The sequence below is a fragment of the Cupressus sempervirens genome, chromosome 10 (assembly GCF_028749045.1).
Source record: "Cupressus sempervirens isolate cs-2001-9-10 chromosome 10, ASM2874904v1, whole genome shotgun sequence".
In the NCBI taxonomy this organism is placed as follows: Eukaryota; Viridiplantae; Streptophyta; class Pinopsida; order Cupressales; family Cupressaceae; genus Cupressus; species Cupressus sempervirens.
In genome coordinates, this window is record NC_143127.1 from 951571504 (window position 1) to 951596075 (window position 24572).

Genomic DNA, 24572 nt, shown 5'->3' on the forward strand with positions numbered 1-24572 from the left:
TTAAGGATTTTATGGTGAAAAGGATCATTAGAGTTTGTCTAGTGCAAAGACATTCGAGACCTTGATTCATCTCAAATTCATAAAGTACTTCTTTAAAAGACTAGGACACACCTTTGTCAACTTTGACAAAAAAATCTTTTAGTTAAATCCAATCACAAAAGACCTATATACTTGTTGGAAATAAGGAATTTATGTGGATTCCCCTCTTCAAACGATTTTACCTTGATAGGAAACATCCTAGATACTTATGCCAAGAAAGAAATTTCTATAGACAAAAAACAAAGACCTAGCATGATGAAGGGAATTACAAAACCTATTTCAGCCATCAACCTACTCTTTCCCACAGTTGATGAAATAAGTTCTTTTTGTATCTCCTTTAGGTTCAACTAACTAGATGACATCTCTTTACCAATGGACAATGACCTAGAAAGTTAGTAGTGTCTCAAAATAATCTCCCTACTAAATATAATATAATAAAATGTTAGGCAATATTTTAAATATTTATACATAGGCAATTATGGCTTATGTTGATATAATCATACTACATTAGTTAAATTAGAAAAGACAACTACTGACTATCCTAGAGATGAAGGTTACAACTAACTTCTGGATCTAAAAATCTAATACACATGAACTAACTAAACAACACACTTGCCTTTATAATTCCTTTGAAGTCCATGAGGAATGATAGATTCCACTCATACCTCTTCTTTGATAATCTTTCAGCTCTGCTATGATATTTCAGCATCAAGGTTTGCATACATAATCATTCCACACGTTCCTCATACTACAAATGAAGGAAATTATTATCCTTTATACCAATTACAAATAAGCAATTAGGATGGTCTATTAGGACTTCTCCAATGCACAAATAAATAAATAAAACCACACTAAGGCATATACACCTTCTTAAGCTATTACATATCCAATTAAGTTACAACCACCATTAAACTTGTCCATTCAATAATAAATAGAAGCCACACTTTTTGAAGCATATCTCATCCAATTCTATCAAACTTTGCACCCCTCATTTGGTATCGAAGCGAGGAAGCCCCAAGAAGGGCCTGCTCGAGTGTCAAAGCTTTGAGAATGGTAAATCTTGAACAAGGAAGCCCTAGGAAGGGTACATAGATCTAGAGTTGGGAAGAATAAAGAAGAAAAAATTTCTATGGCTACTATCAAATAAAAAGACACTTTCTATAAATGGCCATTTAAAGAAGGCATTGACTAATTGACAAGGTTGATTGTTGTTTTTAAACAGGCTATCTCTCTCATTGTCTATGGGACCAACTGAGATTTTTCAAGAAAAGGGTCAATGGAATGGCTCATTATGTGGAAAGGGTACACTACTCAAGGTTACTATGCTATTGTTGTGGATTGGAAAATAAAATGTTGTTAAAGGGAAAAAGACTATCATTTTAAAGGCAACTTGTTAAAAGCTTTTGCTAACACATCGAGGGTGCTTTTTGAGATGGTTGCTATATTGAATAATTTTGGAGGTCTTACGTATCAATTTAGTATATCATTAACATTGAATTTCACAAATTTTGTTTACTATTAAAGGTTTCTACAAGGATCGAGTTTCTTTTTTGGTATACTAGCATAGGTTGTTAGAAAAGTTGTTGACAAAATTTTTGGGCCATTACAAGATAGAAGTTAGTTGTAGAGTACAATTTGTTTTTACATTTTCTATTTTTAAACTTGTAATTAATCCCATCTTTTGTTGTTATCAAACATAGTTCTATTGAAAAAGCCCTTACATTGTATTATAGCTATGTTGGACTTTTGTCAAGTTCTAGAAATTCCTTATGAGCCATAGGTTGCAAAATTTATTTTGCATGAAAACCAAACTTTTGATGAGCCAACTAGAAAGTCTCAATATACTTATCATTTAATATAGGAATTGATGCAATTATCCTCAAAACATAAACTATACATTGATAGAATTATCTACAAACATAAATTATACATTGACTGTTGAACTTTAAAAATGATCTCACTTCCTTTATGACATGTATCCCCTATATCAAACACGTGTAACAATGAATATTTGAGAACCAATCTCTTTTCCCTTTAAGAGATGCACCCTCAATCTTAGGGGTACAACTATACATTTGACTCAAAATCATACAATTAAATCCTGATAGCAATATCACAATTTGACTTGCTATGGAAATTATCTCCTACCTATCAATTGATGAGCTTAAGGGACTTTCTAATGAATGGTTCATAAGGCACAACACTTGGTGAAGGTTTTGCAAATGGGGTTGCAAGTTTTGGGTTTAACCATGGAGGAAACTCTGTAGTTAAGCGCGCTCTGGTTGGAGTAGTACTAGGATGGGTGACCTCCTAGGAAGTCTTGGTGCTTCACCCCTGTGGGCATCACCGAGATTCAATGAGTTCTAAGTGTTCCATTTATTCTCATGAGAGATGGATTCATGTTGAATCACTACTCATGAAACATGGGTCAATGAGTTTGACTCAAAATCACACAATTAAATCCTAATATCATATCACAACTATACATTTATTCAATATCATTCATCATTTATAGACAAGCCTCTCTAAATATTGGACTGTGAACACTTCTTGCAATAATTTCCTTAAAATGGGAGATTGAATTCTTACATGCATGCTTACATAGTATTGACAAACATTTGATTTTTTTGGCTTCATTGGAAGTTGTCCAAGACATTAACGCATGTCCTTGTATTGGCATCAAAAGTTTAAGAATTTTATAATTTATATGAAGGCACACTATTTTGATGAGGCACATGCCTATATATGGTATCACTTTCGAAAATTTCCTAACTTCATTATTAGGCATTCCCTACCCTCTAAGCACATGCCTCTAAATTGTCATTTTGAAGGTCAGAATCCTAAGTTAGGCGCATCCTCGCCTTTTAGTCATACATTTGTATATTGCACTTACGGACCCCACTTTTTGTACTTTTTGTACATATTCCATCCTCCTTTAACCAACACACCTAAGAATCTTGACTCACACTTGTGCATAATGATAGTAAAGTAGCTCCATTGTCAATTGTGTTTGGTTCTCCTATTGAACACCTCAATTTATTGGCTTAGTACTCTAAAAACCAACATTCTTTAGCTAGGTGTACATTTCTAGACATGCACCTATGGATGGTGTTGTAAATTCTTCCTCAAAGGATTAGCTTTTTAGTTTATTACGATTAAAGTGCACTCTTGGCCTCTAGTTTTCGTCAACCTCCCCCTTGAGATCTTCATTCATCAAATTCAAAACACTCATATCCGCTATTTTACAAAGTTGAGAAGAGGACAAAGAACAGCAAGACACAACAAACAAAATTAGTACTAAAGGCCTTGCAGTTGAGACAACTTGAAATTCAATAGAATACATTTTTTTCCAGGTGGGCACAACAGAATCCATGCCAAGCACATGGATTTAACTTACAAACTTGTCTTTCAAGATTGAAAAAGACACTAAATGGGGATTTGAAATGTTTTGTCCCTTATGTTATAGTTTTGCTTCATTGCTTTGTTACTATAACATTTGACCTATAGCTAGCTCATCACTAATCAGACAGATTTACCCACGATTTACTCATTCATCTTGTAGAAAACTTGTCACTCTTCACAATGAATATGTGATATATTCAGCCAACGTTTCCTATTCTGATAGGTACTCTTTTGGATACAATAACTGTGTTTTGTCAGCAAAAGATGAATTTTTCTTTTCTTGACAAGAAACACATTCATTGACCAAGCCCAAATAACTATAAAGAACAAGTAAATATAGAACTACAAAGCGTTGCCAAATTACAACTTTTAATCCCTACATGGCATATGCTTGTCCTTTACATGGACTACTAGACACATTTCCACATCATATTGTTCTATTTCTAACTGCTGGAAATTTATTGAAACGCTCTGATCTATAGACATTGTATTTTTAGCAACATTTAACATTGACCAACTGGTTAAGCATTGGTCTCAAATTTTGAGTGCTTCAATCTTAAGTCTAGGCTTTAGCATATAAGGAATCGTGTGTGTACAGCATTTATTTTTCTCCAGTCTGGGTCATATAAACCATTTAACCGATTAGATCAGCTGACAGATTTATGGCCATTCCTCGTTTGATACTTGGTACCATTCGATATGTAAGATATCCTTTGCAACTTCAATAAATAAATTAGGCAGAGGTATATCTGCAAAGCCTTGTAACCACCAAAATGATAATTCGCTTTGCAAAAATGAGCTTCCTTTATCAAATTCTGTTGTTAATGAACTGCAGAAAACTGAGGTGTTTAAGGTGATAAATAACATTTTGAAAATAGCCAATTCCTTCACCAACTTGAAGAGTCTTCTACAATCATGGATTGAAGAGAAATGCAAATTGTGTGGGGAAGTGTCATTATCATATGTGCTGGGAATGGGTAGAATGTATGCTTGGACATAAAACAGAGACAATTTACTGCATAATTAGCACTGCCTCATTTTTGTTTGATGAAAAGTTTGAAATGTTTAACTTCAGCTAATGTACACTCTGAGTCCGAGTCTAAATAAACTAAGAAGGTTTATCACTTGAGTGAATTTCATTGTCCTTGCCAGGAATATGATTTCCTTGCATACAATTATTGGTTCTAAGCTGACTAGCAGCAAGCAGAGTCATTCAAACTTTCTAAATGAATGGGAGACAAAATAGGGCATTTGAACTGGAAAGACTTGAACAATCGTATACAATTATTGTTCATAGGCTGGCTAGCTGAATTAAAGAAATTTGTTTCGCAAATGATGACAATTTTGAGCCAAAACTACTCCAAATGCATATTAGGAGACATTTCTTCTTGAAATTAAAAGGTAATTCGAAATCATCCCAGGGTAGTATTTGTGCAGATGGAGCACTGTTGAATTCATCGGTGTTTTCTTATGCTGATAAATCTTGGGTTATGATTGGAAACAGTGGCTGCAGGAAGCAGAGTGTCTATCTGCAAAGGAATGGCTGGCTGTCCCCGAGACAGTCAAGGAACATTATTCTTATCCCCAGCTGTCCATGTTAAGTCCCCACATTTCCAGAATACAAGGGCCAAAAGGACTTTGGTAAGGGATGGTGGGGAGTTGTTCCTGAGGCGTCGCTGCATCCCTCAGACATTTGCAGGAACATAGTCATTAATTGGTTGACAAATAGGAGGTACTTGGTAGTTACATAATTTAGTTGAATAGCACTAGAAATGTAATTTAGACACAATATAACGTAAAACTGTACTTTCCCTGGATCTATTTATTGTGTTGTCATTCCTAATTTATCAATGTTGTACCACAACTCATTGTGGGTTTCTAAAAGAAAGTGCATCCGAGCCCATATCAGGTATCGGATGAGATTTGTGAGAGCAAGTAATATTGGCGTTAAGTATGATTTCCTGAAGATTTCTGTATAGATAAACTATATTAAAGAAAATTTGTAAAGAAGAGCCTGTCAGTAGCTGATGAGAATGTCAAATTGGTCAAGAATTTTGCAGCATCAAAAGTGCTGAACAGATCTAAATCAATAATCAGATAGCAAGTTTGTGGGTTATGCATTTTGTTCCTTGAGTTCTATATTTCATTGGCAGTCCATATTAATGTGAATAGGTACAAAATAGGCATCCCTGTTCAGGTTAAAAAAGAACACAAGAAAGCCAAAACTATACCTGCAGAAATATTGATTAAACTTGTTTATGAAAAAATCCATAAACTCGTTCAGTTTAAAATGGTAGGGCAGAGTAGTGAAATAATCTGGAGTTGAAAGCAAAATGGCCCCAATTTTCCATAGCCTGAGATGCTGCTGAATAAAATGAAGAAATTGCCTGTGAAGAGCAACCAGAAGAATTGGGTACATCAGTTGTTTTCCCCGTTACCAATGGTTGACATAATCTTTTATTTCACAAATGGATATTTGTTCTGTTCAAAAAATCAGATTAGATACATTCAACCCGACATGTAAGAAAATAATTAATTGTTCAGTTATTTGTTCTTCAACCGAACATGTAAGAAAATAATTGTTTGTTCAATTATTTGTTCTTCTGTAGAATTCTGAAGAAAAGAATTGAATATGTTAATCTTGAATATTTTGTTTCGGAACGAATCTTGGAAATTTAAAAACATAATTTCAAATTATGAATTATGATTCATATTTGTTGACATTGAGATATTTCCTTATTTACTGGCTTTGTGCCCTAGAGGCTGGATCTGGATCCATGCCTGGATTCGTCCAGATTTTTTTTATTTTTTATTTTTGCTTTTTTATTTTTTGGTTTTTCTGATTATATTCTTAATAATCATAACGGCTTTGATCCATAGATTCATACCAAAATCACAAATTCATACTATGAAATGATTTAGTTTTAGAACTATGTATATTTCTCTCATTTTTTAGTATATATAATGCACACACACACATATATATATATATATATATATATATATTAATTGGGAAAAAAAAAAATCACGAATCCACGGATCCGATTCACATGCCCGAATCGGATTCGTTTCACGAATCGCTAACTAAGGATATTTCATAGTAAAAAAAATACAGTACACAATATAAGATAAATCTATTAATGTCCAATAAAAGACCACAAAGCAGGTCCAAGGGATTCCCAACAAGGCCAAGAGCCCAGCAAGAACATCAAATGGTGCCCGAAGAAAGGTAGCAAAAACCAAAACAACCAGAAGAGGAAAAGAGAGCGAACAAGAGGGGATGGAGTGCCCCCCACAGGAAGAGCCCTCAACCACCACTAAAACATCTACACAACCATTGAACTAACAAGGGGGCTGGACCGCTTTTGACAACTCCCGAAGGGGGAAGAAGAATGTTGTCGAAGAGAAATCTTTTAGGGTTTGACAAGCCAAGGATGGCTAGAGGGGGACCAAGCTAGCACTTAGTGCCACACATGGAATGAAACTTGGAGGAGGTGATACACTGATAGGGCCATGGAATCATGGTGCTAATGCTGCAATGAGTTGTACCAAAGCCTAGCGGCCTCCTGAATAAAAAGAGCAAGATGCCTTTGTTCTATGAATTTGAAAAACCTAGAGAGGAACTTAGCTTCTTTGAAAAGGCAGTAAAATCAACCTTCATTCCCATAGTATCTAGCACAACAGAAAATGAAATGATCTTCAGACTCAACCTCACCCATTCTACATAACTAGCAAATCTTTCTCCCTCTGGCCAACTGATGATCAATCTTGATACAAAGATTATGATAACCCACCCTAAAAGAGCCAAGTAAGATCTTAAGGGAATGCGGCCAGTGGTGGGATAAGTAAGAAGGATGGACAATCAGTACATCATTCAGCTCTAGAAAGTGCTCAACATAGAGCACCATCTTTGGCTAAAGACCCCCGTGGGGGTTAGCCAAAGTAGTGTGAATGAACTACTTGTAAATATCGATGTCGCTACACTTGTTGAACTCATGTCTAAACCAGAGGAAATAGTGAGGAGCATCAAGAGAATAGAAGAAGCGAGGGAAGTGAGGTAGACGATTAATCTCAATACTAATGGAACTAAGAAGAGTTGAAACCTCAACAAACCAACCACGAGCCCAACCCAAAGAAATAGAACTATGGACTCAAAAGAGTAATATGTGAGGTAGAGGTACATGTAGCACTCCTACCTAATATCGACAAAACCCTACTAACATTGAAGAACCAAATAAGGTCAAAGATGGTCCCAAGTCTAAAGGAGTGAACCCCAAACTCCACAAGCATAATATTATGAGTAGATTGCTTGCATCTAATGATCCACTGAAGAACCTAAACTTGTACTATAGAAGCTCAATTAGACTCCAACAAGGAAGGCCCCCAAACCACAAAACCATAAAGAACCAGGTCTAATCGAAGTGTCTGTAATTGTTAGCTTGGGCGTGGTGTCCCAGAAACGAGGTCAAAAGCACTATTGCTCAAGAAGAGACAAGGAACTGAAGCCCTTGTTCATATGCGGTTGGAGGACAAGTCTCGAACTAAAACAGGGGTTGGAGAACTTTAACCCTAGGGTATGTGTATGAAAAAGAGATCTCAAACCCCCCCCCCCCCGAAGATGAAGTGAAGATGAGAAGTCTTAAGGTAATTAAAAACCATCATCCTAGTCTTCCTTAGATTATTTGCTAGCTACCTAAGGTCACAAAAAGCCAAGGAACTGAAGCCCTTGTTCATATGCGGTTGGAGGACAAGTCTCAAACTAAAACAGGGGTTGGAGAACTTTAACCCTAGGGTATGTGTATGAAAAAGAGATCTCAAACCCACCCCCCCCCCCCCCCCCCCCCCGAAGATGAAGTGAAGATGAGAAGTCTTAAGGTAATTAAAAACCATCATCCTAGTCTTCCTTAGATTATTTGCTAGCTACCTAAGGTCACAAAAAGCTACAAGACTATCCAATTGTCTCTGCAAACAATCAAGGGAGGAGACCAAACAAACAAAATCATTAACAAAGAGAAAAATAGAAATTAAAGCTTGGTGGAGAGGGCAACCATCCTACCCACGAGAGTGTTTTACAAGAAAACCCTCCAACTCATCAATATAAATTCCAAACAAGGTAGGGGGTGCTCCTAAGTCAAAAAGTCCATAGGGGTTCTTGAGACAACTCCAAACCTTCTCATAAAGTCTCATAATAGCTGTCAGAGGAATCTCTGAAACACCAATTTCACGAAGTCTCTAAAAGAGGGTCATCCTCGGAACAAAATTGAAGGCTTTGTGAAAATCCACGAAACAATAGTAGACTTTCGAGGAGGGATGACGAGCGTCTTTGATGATAGCCTTAAGGGTCAAAATGTGGTTTGTGATATGATATTCAGGTCTGAAACTTGCTTGCCCCTAACCTGGGTATGTCGATGTTCCAACTCCTTAGAAAGAATAGTACAAAATACTAAAGCATAGAGTTTGGAGAAGGTATGTTAGACCATCAGGGTTTTGTTCTATTATTGTTGAGATTGGAGGGTTGGGCTTTCCTAATAGATCAAGTGGATGGTGTAGTACGACCAAAAAGGGGGAAAGCTTGCATGAATCACAAGGCTCAAATAAATAAGAGCCTAGGATAATACGACCATATTTGAAGAACTCGTCCTAAAACCCGTCCTCATCAATAGCTTTGCAATTGTTCAAGACTCTAACTGCTTCCATGATGTTCTGTGGGTGGAAAGACAACAATAGGGGGTAACTAGGTGAAGACCTTAAGGAACCATTACAATTCCAACAATTAACTTGTAGAATTGTACCTATAACCTTCTTATCACCCTATGTACATCATTTAGTTGCACCAGACACTTTGGATTCCCATCCTATGAAAAAGGAATCTCTTATAACTGCTTTCAAGTTCCTTATAACCCATTTTCCCTCATGTCTCGCAGTAGTAACAAATTCTTTGGATTGCTTTAACTCGGCAACCTATGATTTAGTGAGGCCTTCATCAAGGAAGATCTTTGTTAACAATGGCAAAAGTTTCCTCCTAGCTTTGAGAACTCGAAGCTGGTCTATCGTGGAGTGAAAGAAAACAAAAAGTGTGGAAACATAACCTATCCAAGCATTTTCAAGGTTGATCCCCTTTATGTCAAATTGATCACAAAGGAAAGACTAACCATCTAGCAACGAATCACGTGAAGTGGAAGGGAGTCCATGAACCTTTAGGTTAAGTTCTCGAACTCTTCTAGTTTGTTCTTCAATGAGCTTTTAGAGTGAACTAGTTTTTCAATACCTACCATAATTGAAGCACTATCACTACACACAAAAAGCCCATGACTTCAACTATTTTCAATCTAATGCTTCAGGAGGGGTGATCATTTGCCATATCCAACACAAGAATTTTAGAGAAAAAGAGCCAACCCAGAATAGACATGTAAGAGCCGACGTAACAACGCCATAGAATAGAGCATGACGGAGGAAGCACATAGGCAAGAACAAAACAAACCTTTTAGTAAGGAGCAGATACAAGAGAAATGAGAGACATGAATAATCAATGAACAAAAAGCACCCGTGAAAAACAAACAATAGAGGAACAATGGTACAAGGCTCAAACAACAAAGAGGAATGAAAAATGATGCATGAATGAAGAAGATTAGGAGAAAAGTAGAAGCAACAGTGGATGATGAAGATGAAAACCACCAACTAAAACACCATAGAGAAAACAATATTGGAGGATGCAAGAACAAGCAAATAGAATCAAAGTCAAAGAAAAATCAGCAAAAAAAGTGGCTTGAAAAAACCCTGAAAAGGCACCTAGAAGTACTTATAGGCAAACATCACATAGAATGTGTGTGATGGTTAGTGGGGCCACACACAAGCAACACGTAGGTTACTCATAGAGAAGACATCATGGGAGTAAAGATATAGGTAAGATCGGGTAAATAACCAGAGTTTCTAGATAATTGTCCTCTGATAATTAGATACATGTATCTGCATATTGGATAACCTATACAGATACAATACTCCTAGATGCTACATGGATATCATGTCTAGACATATCAATAAATGAGTCTATGGGCCAAATGCAATACATTTGGATACAAAATCAAGATTGATGTCGTACTATGTCAGGATTTATGAGAAGCATTCAAATTTTACAAAGACAGCTACATACACTTATTATTAAAGATAAAACATAACCAATTAAATATTATATACTAAAATATAAATGAACATTTTAGAAGCTACTTTCATGCCCATAGGTTAACAAATTATTGAGTATATATTTCTACATATCTGACACTATTTGTATCAAGGGATATTGAAGATTTGCTATATTGTTATTCATATCCAATTCCAATTTGTATTTGTTTCCAAGTTGACTTCAACAGGGCTAGTACTTTGATAGTAGATTAGGAATGGGGGGAATCACCTGAATTGAGAATCACTTCAAGAACACTTTTATAAGCCTACCTGCTCTAGGAATTATGAAGGCAATTAACAAGGGTGCCAACAACGCTTGTGACATATTTGGATAACAAGCTCCTAGCAAAAGGCAGATGGCTGATTTTTTTTAAAAACGAATGGCATGACCTCTTAATGCAAATTTTCTCAAGTTTAAGACATAAGGTAAACTAAAAAGGTCTTACGCAAACAAAGGCAAGACACATACACTATTGCAAGTAAACCAACCCACAAAATATGTGGTGTCATTTCTATAGTATGTGATTTGCTAGTGCATGAGAAAAGGAATAAAATAATTATTATTTCCATTCAAACCTTTGTTCTGAAATCAGGATTGAATTAGCTGCCGGAACCAAGTTTTCAGACTTGTGTTTTAAACGCTAATTGAATTCTTTCCAAAGGCTTCTTATGTCTGCCACCAAATTTATAATGAAAGTGACATTAGCCACCTGTACGTTCAGTTTGTCTTGCTGTCATCTATTTTCTAATTAGTGTACATGTGATTATCGGTTGCTTATATAAATATAAACTGTTTTAGTTTGGCTGGAGAAATTATTAAACTATTTGGTGGTTTTTACAACTGCTCCTACACCTGGTAAGAGTTAAAGAAAACTCTATTTATTAATGGCATTTGAAGTCGATAGTAATTAGCTTGGATATAAAAAGAATATGTTTATGATGAGGGGTGTAGTATGCAAGTTTAAATTACAATAAAATAAGTGTGTGCTTTAAAGTATATTAAAGATTTATTTGTGTGAGACGGGTGTTGTGAGACATGGAAATGGTTTACCTACAGTGAAGACACTTCTGAATCTCTTGAGTAATAAGAGAAAGGCTCTTCTATTTTAAACATAAGTCACAGATGTTTCTTGAAGACTTTCAGTCTTTCAGTTATACAGTGTATTCTACTTAATGATCAGTATCATACACTTGGACTACTGCAACATAATCATCAGAGTTTGTTCTTGGTATATAACAGTATTTTAAAAAACTTAATTTCTAATATCTGAATTGATTAGCATACTGTGCACCAGAATTCAGTGATATATATAGCTTTCAGACAAAAAGAAATAAAATTCCAGCAGGTAGACCATGACATCTTGACTGATTGATTTGATATCAATTTCTCACAGTGCAGATCTTAAGAAAAGTGTTGTGATAGCTGGTTCAGCACAGAGCCTTACATATTTATAAATATAGTGGATTTGCAATCTGGTTCTTTTCTTTCTGATCAGACTTCATTTTCTTTATCAGATTCAAAAGATATTTATTGCTTAGAAAAAGTGTTTAAACACATTGGTTTTATGTTGTTGAGTTGGTGCTCACAGATTTTGAATTTTAATCAAACTGTACAGGCAGAGAGGTTGTTCAAACTTCATACCTTGGGTTGGTGCCTTAAAAGACATAGTAATCTTTCTAACTGTGAGGCAGGATTAGAACAGTAGATCCTAGCATCATTTGTCACCATGCTTTTTCCTGTCTTGGGTTTCCATGTCAATTCTTGTGCATTGTCTTTATTGTGGGGTGTTTCCTTTCAGTTATCAGTTTGGTGATTCCAATTGCAGTGACTCTTCGGTTTCCCCTGCCTGTCTCTTCATCTTTTATTCTTTTGTTTTAAAATGTCCTTTTTCCACTTAGGCAAATAAACGACCCTTTTAATAATAAGGTGACTTATTAATGTCTTAATATAATAGTCACTTTATTAAATTGCTATTGAATCTTGTAGCATTAAAATAAATAATTAATCGAAATCAGAACAACATGAGTGATAGCTCATTGGAAAGGTCTCTGTCAGCCGCTCCAATTCTGATACTGAAATGCCAAAAACACGGAACCCTGCTGACTTACTATTAATAGTAAGTATCCTGGAAACCCTGCTAAATCCACTCTGATTGACCTTAAAATGAAAGTGCCTAGACCAAAGCTCATGTAAAGTCCTGGTTAGCCCATAAGAACATGGTGAAAAGGACTAACAACCTACCGGGAAATAATGGGCCAGAAAAGGGGAAATTAAAGTCTCCCTTGCAAGAGATTGCTTTCCCTCAAGCAATCTGTATTTGCGTGGTCTGACCAAAATGACTGGATCCCATACCAACCTCGAGGAAGTTGCTCCACCAAGCCGTTGTGCTACTCTAATACAAACTATTATGTTGGCATGACTGTCAGATATGAAGAGATAGGAGTACTCAAAAATCTACCATCACTAAATAACTTTCCAATTGCAAGTCATCTCCCATGGGAGTGCATAGCACCTACTATGGGCGCAAAATAAAACATATCAGCCCAACATGAGTTGTTGATGTAATTGATGACAGCTCTCATAGCTCTGAAAACTCTAAGGGGCCCAATATAAAAGCTGTGATATATGTTTTTCCATAGAAGCTCGAAATGGACCACCCTATCAAACATCTTGTTAATCATGATCCAAGTCCTACTCTTGTAGTCAACTACTGTAAACTTGTCATCAACCATTTGCCTCCAAACACTCGTGCAGGAAAAATGAGCATTCCAACACACCCAACAAACCACAAGCACACAAACTAATGTTATGAAGTGACTGTAATGACTCATTATCCCAAAAACACAAGAACATTGAAGAGTAATTGAGTCGTGCCTAAGAAATGCCCCACAACAAGTTGAACTAAAGTATACAAGTACTTTGAGATCAACACCCACACTAGGAATAAACTAGCACAACAATAGACAATCTGAAATGTCACTGAATACATAGAAATCACGGGTAAGGAAGCAGCTGAAAAATCCACGTCTCTGATCAAAACAAATCTATCAACCATACTCAACCTGTGAGCAGTCATCTGCTGGATCAATGAACCCATCGTGCTCACCTGTAGGTCCAAATTTGAACTCGTGTAGGCTGATCAGTAACAGGGTAGCAGTACTAAAGCGAGAAACAAATCCTCTACCCCAATCTTGTGACCATCCCTCATTACTAGGCGCTATATCCAAGCTCTAAATCATGCTGTCACTTTCATTCTCAACACTGGAATCAGAAAACACCTTCCCCATCTAACTTGAAGAGTGGATTATCAAAGGTCCAATTCGACATCCACCTCAAACAAGGAGTTGTCAATCAGCTGAAAGTTATCCAACTCATAATGAAGTTTTGGCTGATCCAAATATTTGTTGCTTGCTCATTTGGGACAGGTATCCAAGTCATAAGTTTGTTGTATGCTAACAGGTTTCTTAATCACTTCATGAAAAAAAACTAGACCATCCTCGCTCCTCCTATTCCTTGTATTAAATAGTGGCAACAATCTGATTTTCCGTTTCCAGAAGAGCAATCTGTGTATGCTCTATTATCCCATGTATATCATTAAGCACCTTGATGAGCTCATTAACCTCATCCTCCTTTTCTTCCAATTTAGCAATATGTACTTCAACAACCTTCAAAATATGATCCATGTCTGATAGCAAACACATATATTATGATTTCAGAGTTTCAAGGGGTACTTTGACCATCCTCAAATCAGGAACAAAAGAACCACCTTCCATTCCCCTTTGCCTCTTTTCCATTTGAGCCTTCGTATAGAGATCCTCAATGGTCCTGTGAGTATAATCATAACATAAAAAAGCTGCAACAACCATATCATCAGTAACTCTCAGCTGATTCCTCAAAGCATGCTTCTCATCATTGTCATTTTGAAATGCATTTTTGGATTGGTCATCTGAATCACCATCATGCATAATGAGTTGCTTCTATAAAGTAAACGCGATTCATCATACCTTTCACATGTGTTATCAATGTCATCATAGGCCTCAACATCGATGTTTGATTGATCTTGAGTAAGACTATCCTCAACAGAATGTTTCATATTACCTCAAATTCATCAATGTAGAGATTTATATAACCCATACTTTGAACATATCTGAATCTATTTCACCACCAATATTTGTGTTATTTTGTGGGGGTATTCTGTGAAATTCCTTTCTTCATTGCTGATCTAAATTCCTCTGTCTTATCCTCATTACAATCCCTACAAACATGATTAGGTGTCCAACTTTTCTGGCATGTGAAACAAATCTGCTCTTCTCTCATTCCGTTCTTGCTCATTTCCAGAGATCCTGCAACTTGTAAGCCGATTGATCTTAGTCATTTTCAGTCATGTGCTCCTTGAACCTTTCAATTGTGTTCAACCAATCTTCCTGAGAACTCATAAGCAATAGGGGGTACAACTTGTTCCTTCCTCCAAATAGCTAATAAATCTGACTGCATTTGCTTCAATACTTCATCATTTTCATCAAGGATTAACGACATCATAGTCTGCCTGCAAGCCCTTACATTATCTAGATGATGCTTCCTGATTTCAGCTAATAAGCATTGAAACATTTGAAGAATTATATTACATTCGATAATCTGACCTTTGTCATAATTTCTAAGATCTTATCCCTCTTAACAAAGGCAGGGGCTTCCTCATCATGTAACCCCCAAAAGCTTTTCACAATTAGTTGCAAAACCTTCCTCAACACACAATCGTTATAGCGTTCTATAGGCGTCGTTATCTGTGTGATCTCACTGAGACATGAGGCCACTACAAGCCTAACATTTCTATGTGGATGCTCCGTAAATTGTTGCTGAACCAAATGACACATTGAGGGCTGCAAAGCCCAATTAAGAAGCCTCCAACCTGCCTGGTCTACTTTAGAGAAATATGTTTCCATTTCTTCCAACTTGGAAAGAAGAGCATCCCGATACTTCACGAATTCCAATTGTAAACCAATTATATAGAGCCCATTCCTGATTTCTTTTTCTTTTTGCAGGTCTTTTAGTTGTTCACTATTAAAGTTATCATTAAGATCCTTTGAGAAAAGATCACTTCTTAGGGCCTGCCAATGTCTCCATTTTGTTTTTTTCCAACTATAAGATGGCACCTTGTTTTATCCCAAATTTAACTCCATTCACTGTCAAATGAAACCACTGTAGTAACCCAAGATGTAACTGCAATTTTTTTTTTCCAAAGCTAGACCCGAACTGATAACGTGCTTGAACCGATTAGTTGGAAACGATTGTCTCAAACTTAGTAACTCGAGATGTTGCAACCACATGCACCCAATAGTACCTGCAGTGTGATTTCAGTTCTATGTGACGACACAATAACTCCACTCCTCAATTTATTTCTTCTTCGTTTAACTAGGTGTTTGAAGAAGACTCTTAAGGAATTGTTGTGGTATTTATGTTGATGCATCTTCCAATGATGAAGCAGAAATATCTTGTTATCAGAAGGAATAAGTATTATGTTCTTCCCTCTCAAGATGATGTTTATCCAGATCTAAAGGCATTAGGCAATCTAGGTAAAATTTGCAAATTATTATTGTGCGTCTCTGTATTGGAAAGGAAGATGTTTATTTTGTAATAGCGCAAAATGTTTCCTTAGACAAACAGAGTCGACTCCTTAATCAGATTCTTTGCACCGATGCCCAAGCAATCCATGACTTTCTTTATCAGCAAATGGCTCTGGTAAATCTTCCGCACAATACTCAACCAACATTTACGAGATGTTCAAATGTCATTGATAGCTATAGAAAATTGTTGTCCATAAATAGCTCCCTTCTGCTCCTATATGGTCTCCCAAAATCACATCACATCAAATATGATGTGCCAAACTAGTGTCCTTTCTCCTTCAATATTTGCAAGTACTCAACACCATGTGATTGGTTGTCTATGGATTGCTTCCTTCAAAAATTGTTGTTAATACTTGCTAACAACAGTTGCATTTGTCAATACTCTAGGCATGGCAATGGTAGTAACCAAATTCTCCCCAATGAACAATCTTTAACATTAATCTACAACTGCTTCACAAAAATGATTCATGACACATAATTATGTATGTTGAGAATCTCCACAGTAAAAAGAAAACCAAGCCGTAGTATTTCCAAACTTGGTAAAGGTCACTTGAAATCCATTCGTTGCATAATCATAATGCCTATCATATCATTCGTCTCTTGCAACAACAAATGAAAGAGCCAATGGAAACACACTTTCAAAATATTTAGCCCTAGACTATTGAAATTCAAGAAACACTTTTTTAATTTAAAATATTTAGCCCCAAACTATCGAAATTCAAAGTATTGCTGAGGAGAGATTTAATTCCAGCTTTACATATATTTAAAATCTTCAAAGTGTCACAGGCAATACTACACCAAAACAAAGGCCCGATAATTTCCCTGTGTAAAGTCGGGCAGAAATTATTTATTTTAATTGTTGGGACCCACAATAGTCAAACTCACATAAATTACTTCATCCATATAATGGTTTTGCAATCATGTATTGTGTGACAATCTCGTAATGGATTATGAAAAATAATATAGTGCTTGGCCCAAAAAATTAGACCTTCGCTGATATATATTTCTTACTACATTTTTCCTACTAGATTAAAGTGCGATGAATATTTAGACAAAACTTTGAGTTTCTCCTTTTTGACACTATTGCAAGATTATATTTAAATTTTACGTGTCTGATAAACAAAATTTATATTCCTTCAATTCTTGTTGCACTTTAACTCACCTTTATTAAATCGATTTAGCAATTATTTGTATCAAAACTCAAATTACCAATACTCCAAATACCACACTATATTTCAAGTTCACGACAAGAAGAAATTGATAAGCTCTGATTTAATATCAAATATGAAACGTTTATTTTCCTCTTCTTGCCAGACAATATGTAAATTCTTTCTCAAATTTGTCTTTAATAAAACTTTTCAGTAATCATCATTGATAAAAGTTCATGGGTTGGAAAGAAATCTAGCTCTGATTCCACTGTAATATCCCCAACCGGGTGTTTTCCCCAAATTTCTCAAATATATATAACTCAAAAATAATTAAATAGATTCATGCAATAGGTTTACAATTAACTTGCAAAATACCAGACAATACCGAGATAAAATAATCTCAAAATATTATTGCATTCAATCTTCAATAGTTTAATAACAAGAACCAATCTTAAAAATAGATGTCATAGTTAGATTGGAAAACTAGGAAAGAACCTAAAACACAATGTGAGCTCCAACGTGAATCTACCTTAACAGATGAACTAGGTTTTTGTACCCAGAAACCTCAACTTCTACAATACATATAGTATGACAATGAAGCTTCACTGGCAGGTTGATATAACTAAGATGAAGCTCCACCTGTAAAATCAGAACATTCTTACACCCAGGATGCTCCTGCATCAGATACCCAAAGTAATTTGAGAAGTGACCTTGTCACGTCTGGGGTGTTCAAAGGACAACTAAGACGGTTAATATCCTCCCCTGTGAACCATGATGAATCTTCTAGAGGTCTCCCTTTCCATTTGACCAAATATTCTCCATATGTCCTATTCCTTGTGCTTCATCCAACTCCACTATCCATATATCCTCAATCTCCTTTGTAGTTTGAAGTAGTTGCTAGAATACTCCAATGCGCTTCTGTGACCTCATCTTCAACACCTCCTTCATAATACTATGTTAGATCTGAAATGTTGAATTCTGGTGAAAAAATCATTTTAGTAGGCAACTCAACGTCATAGGCATTTCCTAAATCGTTCTTCTTCAGTATCTTACATGTCCCAAACTTCTTCATTTTCAACTTGTTATATGTACCTGTTGGAACTTGCTCCTTCCTCAAATGAGCCATGACTTCATCCTCAACCTTAAATTCCTTATGCCTCCTTTTCTTATTGCCTTAGCCTTGTACTGTGTATTCATCTTAGTAATATGATTCCTCACCTCCTCGTAGATGTTCTTTGAGTGCTATGCAATATCCTCAGCTTCACCACAACTTATCTCTCCCTCATCCAACTTTCTCAATTTAGAAGCATTTCTAGGACTACTGCCTTATACAATCTGGAATGGTAATTTACTAATGCTATTGTTGATAGAATTATTGTATACAAATTATGCCTGTGGTAAAATCATATCCCATCCCGTTGGTTTATCTCCAACCAAACATATCAACAAATTCCCAAAACTCCTATTGACCACCTCTATCTGTCCATCAGTCTGTTGATGAGGTGATGAGTTGAACTTCAAATCTGTCTTTACCTTCTTCCACAATGTTCCCCAGAAATATCCAACAAACCTAGTGTCTCAATCGGAAAATATGCTCTTTGGTAGACCATGTAGTCTCACCACTTCTCTAGAAAACAATTCTACCACATGAACAACACTAGTCTTCTTGTAGGGAATGAAATGTGTCATCTTTGAAAACTTGTCAACCATTTCGAAAATTCAATCATGCCCCTGCTAAGTCCTTGGTAAGCCGAGAACAAAGTCCATGCTGACATCCACCCACAACTTCTCTAGTACAAGTAATGGCTAATACAACCCCGTATTTTGTTTTGCTCATTTTGTCCTTTGACATACTGAACAACTATGTACAAACTTCTTGACATCTTACTGCAAATGCGGCCAGCAAGTGTAACCAGTTTTTAACAAGTTTTCCAAGCTTCAACAAAATCAAGATCCTTTAGATACAAACTCTTGAGTTCCTTGAACCCAACCACCTCAATCTGCATCTCTATCAACAATAGTTGTCTCCTACTAAGAGCATCTGAAACCTTGGTAGACTTCCAGCTCCTCAGTTCCAAAACAAATGAAACTTTGCAAAACCTCAAACCATTTCAAATGCCTCTGATTCAACTTTGCTTGACTATTCAAATATTGCAAAGCTTGATGATTAGTATACAAGACAGACTCCTTAGGTAGAAGCTAGTGTCTCCACTTCTTGAATGCCTAAACTATAGCATAAAATTCTTAATCATAAACAAAATATTTTCTTTTGAAATTATTCAAATTCTCACTGAAATAGGCAACGGGTCTACTTTCTTGACTCAAAACAACTCCTCTTGCAGTACCACTAACATCACAATCTACTTGAAACACCAAATTAAAATCTGGAAGTGCTAAAACAATTTGTTGTGTAACTTTTTGTTTTAGCAAATTAAAACTCTTATCTACTCTTGTAGTCAACCTAAACTCTTTCCTATCCCCTCTCATTGTTTTAGTCAAGGGTCCACAAACACTACTAAAACTTTATGTAAAAGCAAGTCAAACCCTGAAAAGATCTTACCTTAATAGTACTCCTTGGTGTGGGCCATTCGAGGATGGCCTTCACTTTCTTAGGATCCATTGTTTAGAGCTTTCTCTGAAACTACATGTCCCAGATACACCACCTCCTCTTCACAAAACTACACTTCTTCAGATTAATCAGCTACTTTTCTTCCCTCATTTACTCAAAACACCCTACTAATATGAATTATATGCTCCTCCAATGTCTTACTAAAGATCAAAATATCATCTAGATAAACAATGGCAAACTTACCCAAAAAATTCTTTAGTGCCTCATTCATGAGCCGCATGAAAGTGCTCAGTGCATTTGTTAGCCTAAAAGGCATGACTTGCCACTCATACAATACTTCTTTTATCTTGAAGGCAGTCTTGCATTCATCTCTTTCTCTGATCCGAAACTCATGATATCCACTCTTATGATCTATCTTTATGAAATAAACAGCGCTACTCAAACAATCCATAGTATCATCCATCTGCGGCAATGGAAACCTGTACTTGATTGTGATCTTGTTGATAGCCCTGGAATCTATACACATCCTCCATTCTCCATTCTTCTTTGGTGCTAATACTATTGGTTCAACACATGGTCTCAAGAGAATCAACCCCTTCTGTAACAACCCTTGTACTCTTTTGTTCAACTCTTCACTTTTTGTTGGTTTCATTCTATGTACTCCCTTATTTGGCAAACGGACTCCTAGAATCATGTCCATCTAATGACTAATCTTCCTTACTAATGGTAATCCATCAGGCACATTATCGCATACAATATCTTGAAATTCATTCAACAAATTTGAAGCTTCTGCAAGTATATCTACTACTTCTTTACTTTCTTTTGGAATTATAGCAAAACACACATTCTCATGCCTCATACCTTCTAGGAACTTCCTTCCATCAACAAAACACATTCTGGCAGTAGTACATATCTTTTCTTCTATGTCCTTCAATGGCTTTAGCTTTTGTCTCACACCATCCTTTTCAGGGAGTAGGTATTTGCACAACCATCATGTACAACACGTCTATCAAACTACAATAGTCTACCCAACAACATCTAACATGCATGCATAGGTACGATATCACATAGTACCTCATCATGGCAGCCCCTAATCTTGAACATCACTAGGCACTGTTCATTGACCATGATCTTGTGCTCATCCTACACCCAGGCAATCTGATATGGACATGAATTTTTTTGCATCTTGAGCTTTAACTTCATGATCATCTCTTCTGACACCAAATTGTAAGTGCTTCCACCATCGATAATCACATCACAACACTTAACCTCACACTTGCACTTGGTGCAAAACAAGATCCTCCTTTGCTCTGGTTCATTCTCACCACTCGGCAAGACTCTAATGTTAACTAGGACTTCTTCTCTTTCAACATCTTTAGAATGTGATGATTTGACATCTTCATCCACATGTGCCACTTTGGTCTAGTCTTCAATTCTCCTATATATCCTTCCTTGTCGTTGAGGACATTCAAATGCTCTATGGCCACCTTCTTTATAGTGAAAACATGTTAAATGGAAGCCTCCTCTTCTTAATCCTTGCCCTCATCCTCTTCCTCTTTGATCTCTATTATTCTGATCATGAAGACAATTGAAGTTGTTACCCCTCTGTTTATGACCGCTACTCTTGGCCTCATCCTTCTTCTGATCTTCATTTCGGCCTCCATAAGGTCGTCCACCAAATCTTCCACTTTGCCTGCTCTCAAATTTCTTGTTCAGCTTCTCTTCTACCCTTAGGCAAACCGGTATGCCTCTTCTATAGTGCTCATTTGAACTAGACTCAACTCCTGAATACGTGGCCTCAACCCATTAAGGTAACAAGCAACTTTTTCCTTGTTAGCTTCTACATGACATGTTCTGATATGGACCCGGTAGAACCCTTCTATATACTCCTGAATAAATTATCTCGCTTGCTTAAACCCTTGCATTTTCTTCAACAAATAAGGCTCATTATCAACAGGAATGAAGTGTTGCTGCAATTTATCTACCATCCCATCCCATCTTGTGATTTTCTCCTTTTCTCTTCTATTTCGCTCAAATTGGATCTCCTATCACCAGATCTTTGCATGCCCCTTAAGTGTGGCCTTCACAAACTTGACCCTATTAGGATCTTCAACATCTTCATACTCAAAATATTCTTTTAATTCATTGATCCAGTTGCTCAGTTTCTCTAAGTTCAGATTTCCCGAAAATATGGGGACCCCAATCTTAGGTCTCTTGCCAAGCTTGGAAATGGCCCTAAAAAGCCTTTCTTCGTCCTAATTCAGAACTTCATCTTGTCCTTTTGGAACACATTTCTTCCATCTTTTGTTTCATCCTCTTTCATCTCTTACAACGAGATTCATAACCCTACAAATATGTTCTTGTAATGCTTGCATTTGTCTCTAGAGGGTTCTAACCCTCAAGTGGCACAACTGTACTCTTTGTGGAGGCATTCTTGTGTTATCGCTGAAATACTAAACCACGCTCTTGATGCGAACTACCTCACAATCAGCGACCTATCTACACACAGCTCAAACCACGCTCCTGGTGCAAACTACCTCATCGTCAACGATCTATCTATAAACTTCGAAACTCTTGCTCTAATACCACTTGATGAAGGGTGCTCCCCTTAATACAACAAACACACAATTGAAATAAATAAACAACAAAAATTTTGCAAGACCAAAAAATGGACCTCTTATTATCTCCAGAAGTATGGAATTACATAATTTAGAAATACAATGTGCAAAGCCACATGGGTGCCTTCCTTATAATATTTTACAAGATAGAGCTTCGAACCACCACCCCAAACTACTCTAGACAACACTACGGGCCTTCCTTATATAGGCAATTTCCCACCGCCCGGGAAAGTTCTAGACATTTAGCCCTAACCCTTGAGGTTGACCAACCCCAATTAACTATTACTTTCATATCTATTACTAGAGTCGGCTCAAAACAATTACAAATTATAATTTTAGCTATAGCCCGACTTCTGAGGGCCATAACTTCTGCAAATCACCTCCAATTTGGCTATTATAGCCACTTTTCGGAAACACAGCTCTCGATCTACAATGCGCAACTCGTGCAAGCTCCAGTCAACCGAACTTCGAGCTCGTTTCAAAGTTGTTTAAGCCTTCAAAATTGAAATCAAAGATTTTGTACCCAAAAACCTAAATATGACAATGAAGCTGCACTGGCAAGATGATATAACTAAGATAAACCTCCACCAATGAAATCTAAACATTCCGAGCTCATATGACCAAGTTACTAAATATAGTATGTTTCCACAAATAGTACCTCTGTACTGAAATAACACTTTGTAAAGACAAAACAAATACTTTTGGGTGATGCAAGATTGCCCTTACACCCAAGATTCTCCTGCATCAAAAATAACCAGCAACTGGAGCACCAAATGGTGTCCACCAGAAGAACAAGACAAGAAAGCAAGAGAGCAAGAACGAAAGAGAGACTAACCCAACTGACTACTCCTCATAGGTGAGAAGTGATCAAGAACCGAGGGGTAGAATCTTGGGCTAGGTTGAGCCTCAAACTGTCTCGAAGAGCGACTGGATGTCAAGTGATGTTGTCAAGTGTAGCCTTTGCGAGGTCTCACGGACCTGGTGTGACCCAAAGAGTGGCAACAAGGCCGCTTCGATCCCCAAGCCAGGGACCCAAGGGCAGAGAATGAGGCAAAGAGCTGGCCAGAAGAACGCACCAAAGAAAATTGACGCTGTAGGATGCAGTTGCAAAGCCACAAGGCCTCCTTGAAGATAAGTACAAGACATTGTTGATCTGTGTACCTAAAGAAAGACGAGGGATGTGCACTCTCTGAACAAGTGGTGGAACTTCCCTCTCATCTCATAGAAGACGGGGCAACAAAAAATAAAGTGGGTCTCAATTTTCGAATCCCCAAGCAGGCAAAGACAACAAATCATCTCCTCTATCAATTTGATGGTCAGTCTTATCCATACCTGATGAGAGCCTACTCTGAAAGAACCCAAAGAGTTGTTGAGGGCGTGTGCCCAACGATGAGTTAGGTACCAAGGTCGTAAAATAATCCCATCTTAGATGACCATGAAGTGCTCAGTGCAGAAAGCCATCCTCGGCCAAAGACCTCGTGGAGGGCTGCTCCAAGTCGTAATAATATACTGTCTCCAAATGTCAATCCTAATGTGCTCGTTTAGCTCCTGCTAAGAGGGGAGGAGGTGAGTAGGAGCATTCAGAGAAAATTGAAAGGGAGGAAGACGATCCATCGAGATCCCAATCGAACCAAGGAGAGAAAAACCCTAGGTGAACCAGGAAGGAGCCCTACCAACAAGGTCAGACCTCGTGACCACCTCAGAGGAGTAGTAAGCCAAGTAGTATAACGACCCGTAGAAGAGTCCATGAAGCCATGCAGTTGATAGACAAACCAAACCAAATCAAAGATGGTCCCAAGCAGTAAAGGATGAGCACCAAACTCAGCCAAGATGACACTGGGATGGGTAGGACCAGTGGCATTTGATAATGCATCGAAGGAGGGCTTGAACCCACTCCATGGAAGCCCAATCCAACTCAACAAGAGGACCCTGCACAATGGATCTGTGAAGGACCGTCTTGGTCGCGGTATCTTGAAAGTGGTGTCTGAAGCATCA

The 24572-nt window shown here is 37.1% G+C and overlaps 1 protein-coding gene and 1 long non-coding RNA gene across 3 annotated transcripts in view; one reads left to right on the forward strand and one right to left on the reverse strand.

Annotated features, from left to right (window-relative positions):
- Window positions 1–24572, forward strand: part of LOC149537129 (serine/arginine-rich SC35-like splicing factor SCL28) — a 59215-nt gene that overhangs the window by 24906 nt on the left and 9737 nt on the right. Inside the window, exon 3 of one of the 2 annotated variants that reach the window (XM_089807171.1) lies at window positions 4946–5557. The exons of the other annotated variant lie outside the window; for it this stretch is intronic. Within the exon in view, the coding sequence (XP_089663297.1) occupies window positions 4946–5042 (97 nt within the window). The 3' untranslated portion in view covers window positions 5043–5557. Of the gene's footprint in view, window positions 1–4945; window positions 5558–24572 lie in introns of those variants that run through there. 2 annotated transcript variants of the gene reach the window in all.
- Window positions 1–24572, reverse strand: part of LOC149537130 (uncharacterized) — a 78750-nt gene that overhangs the window by 5303 nt on the left and 48875 nt on the right. The gene's annotated exons all lie outside the window — the stretch shown is intronic.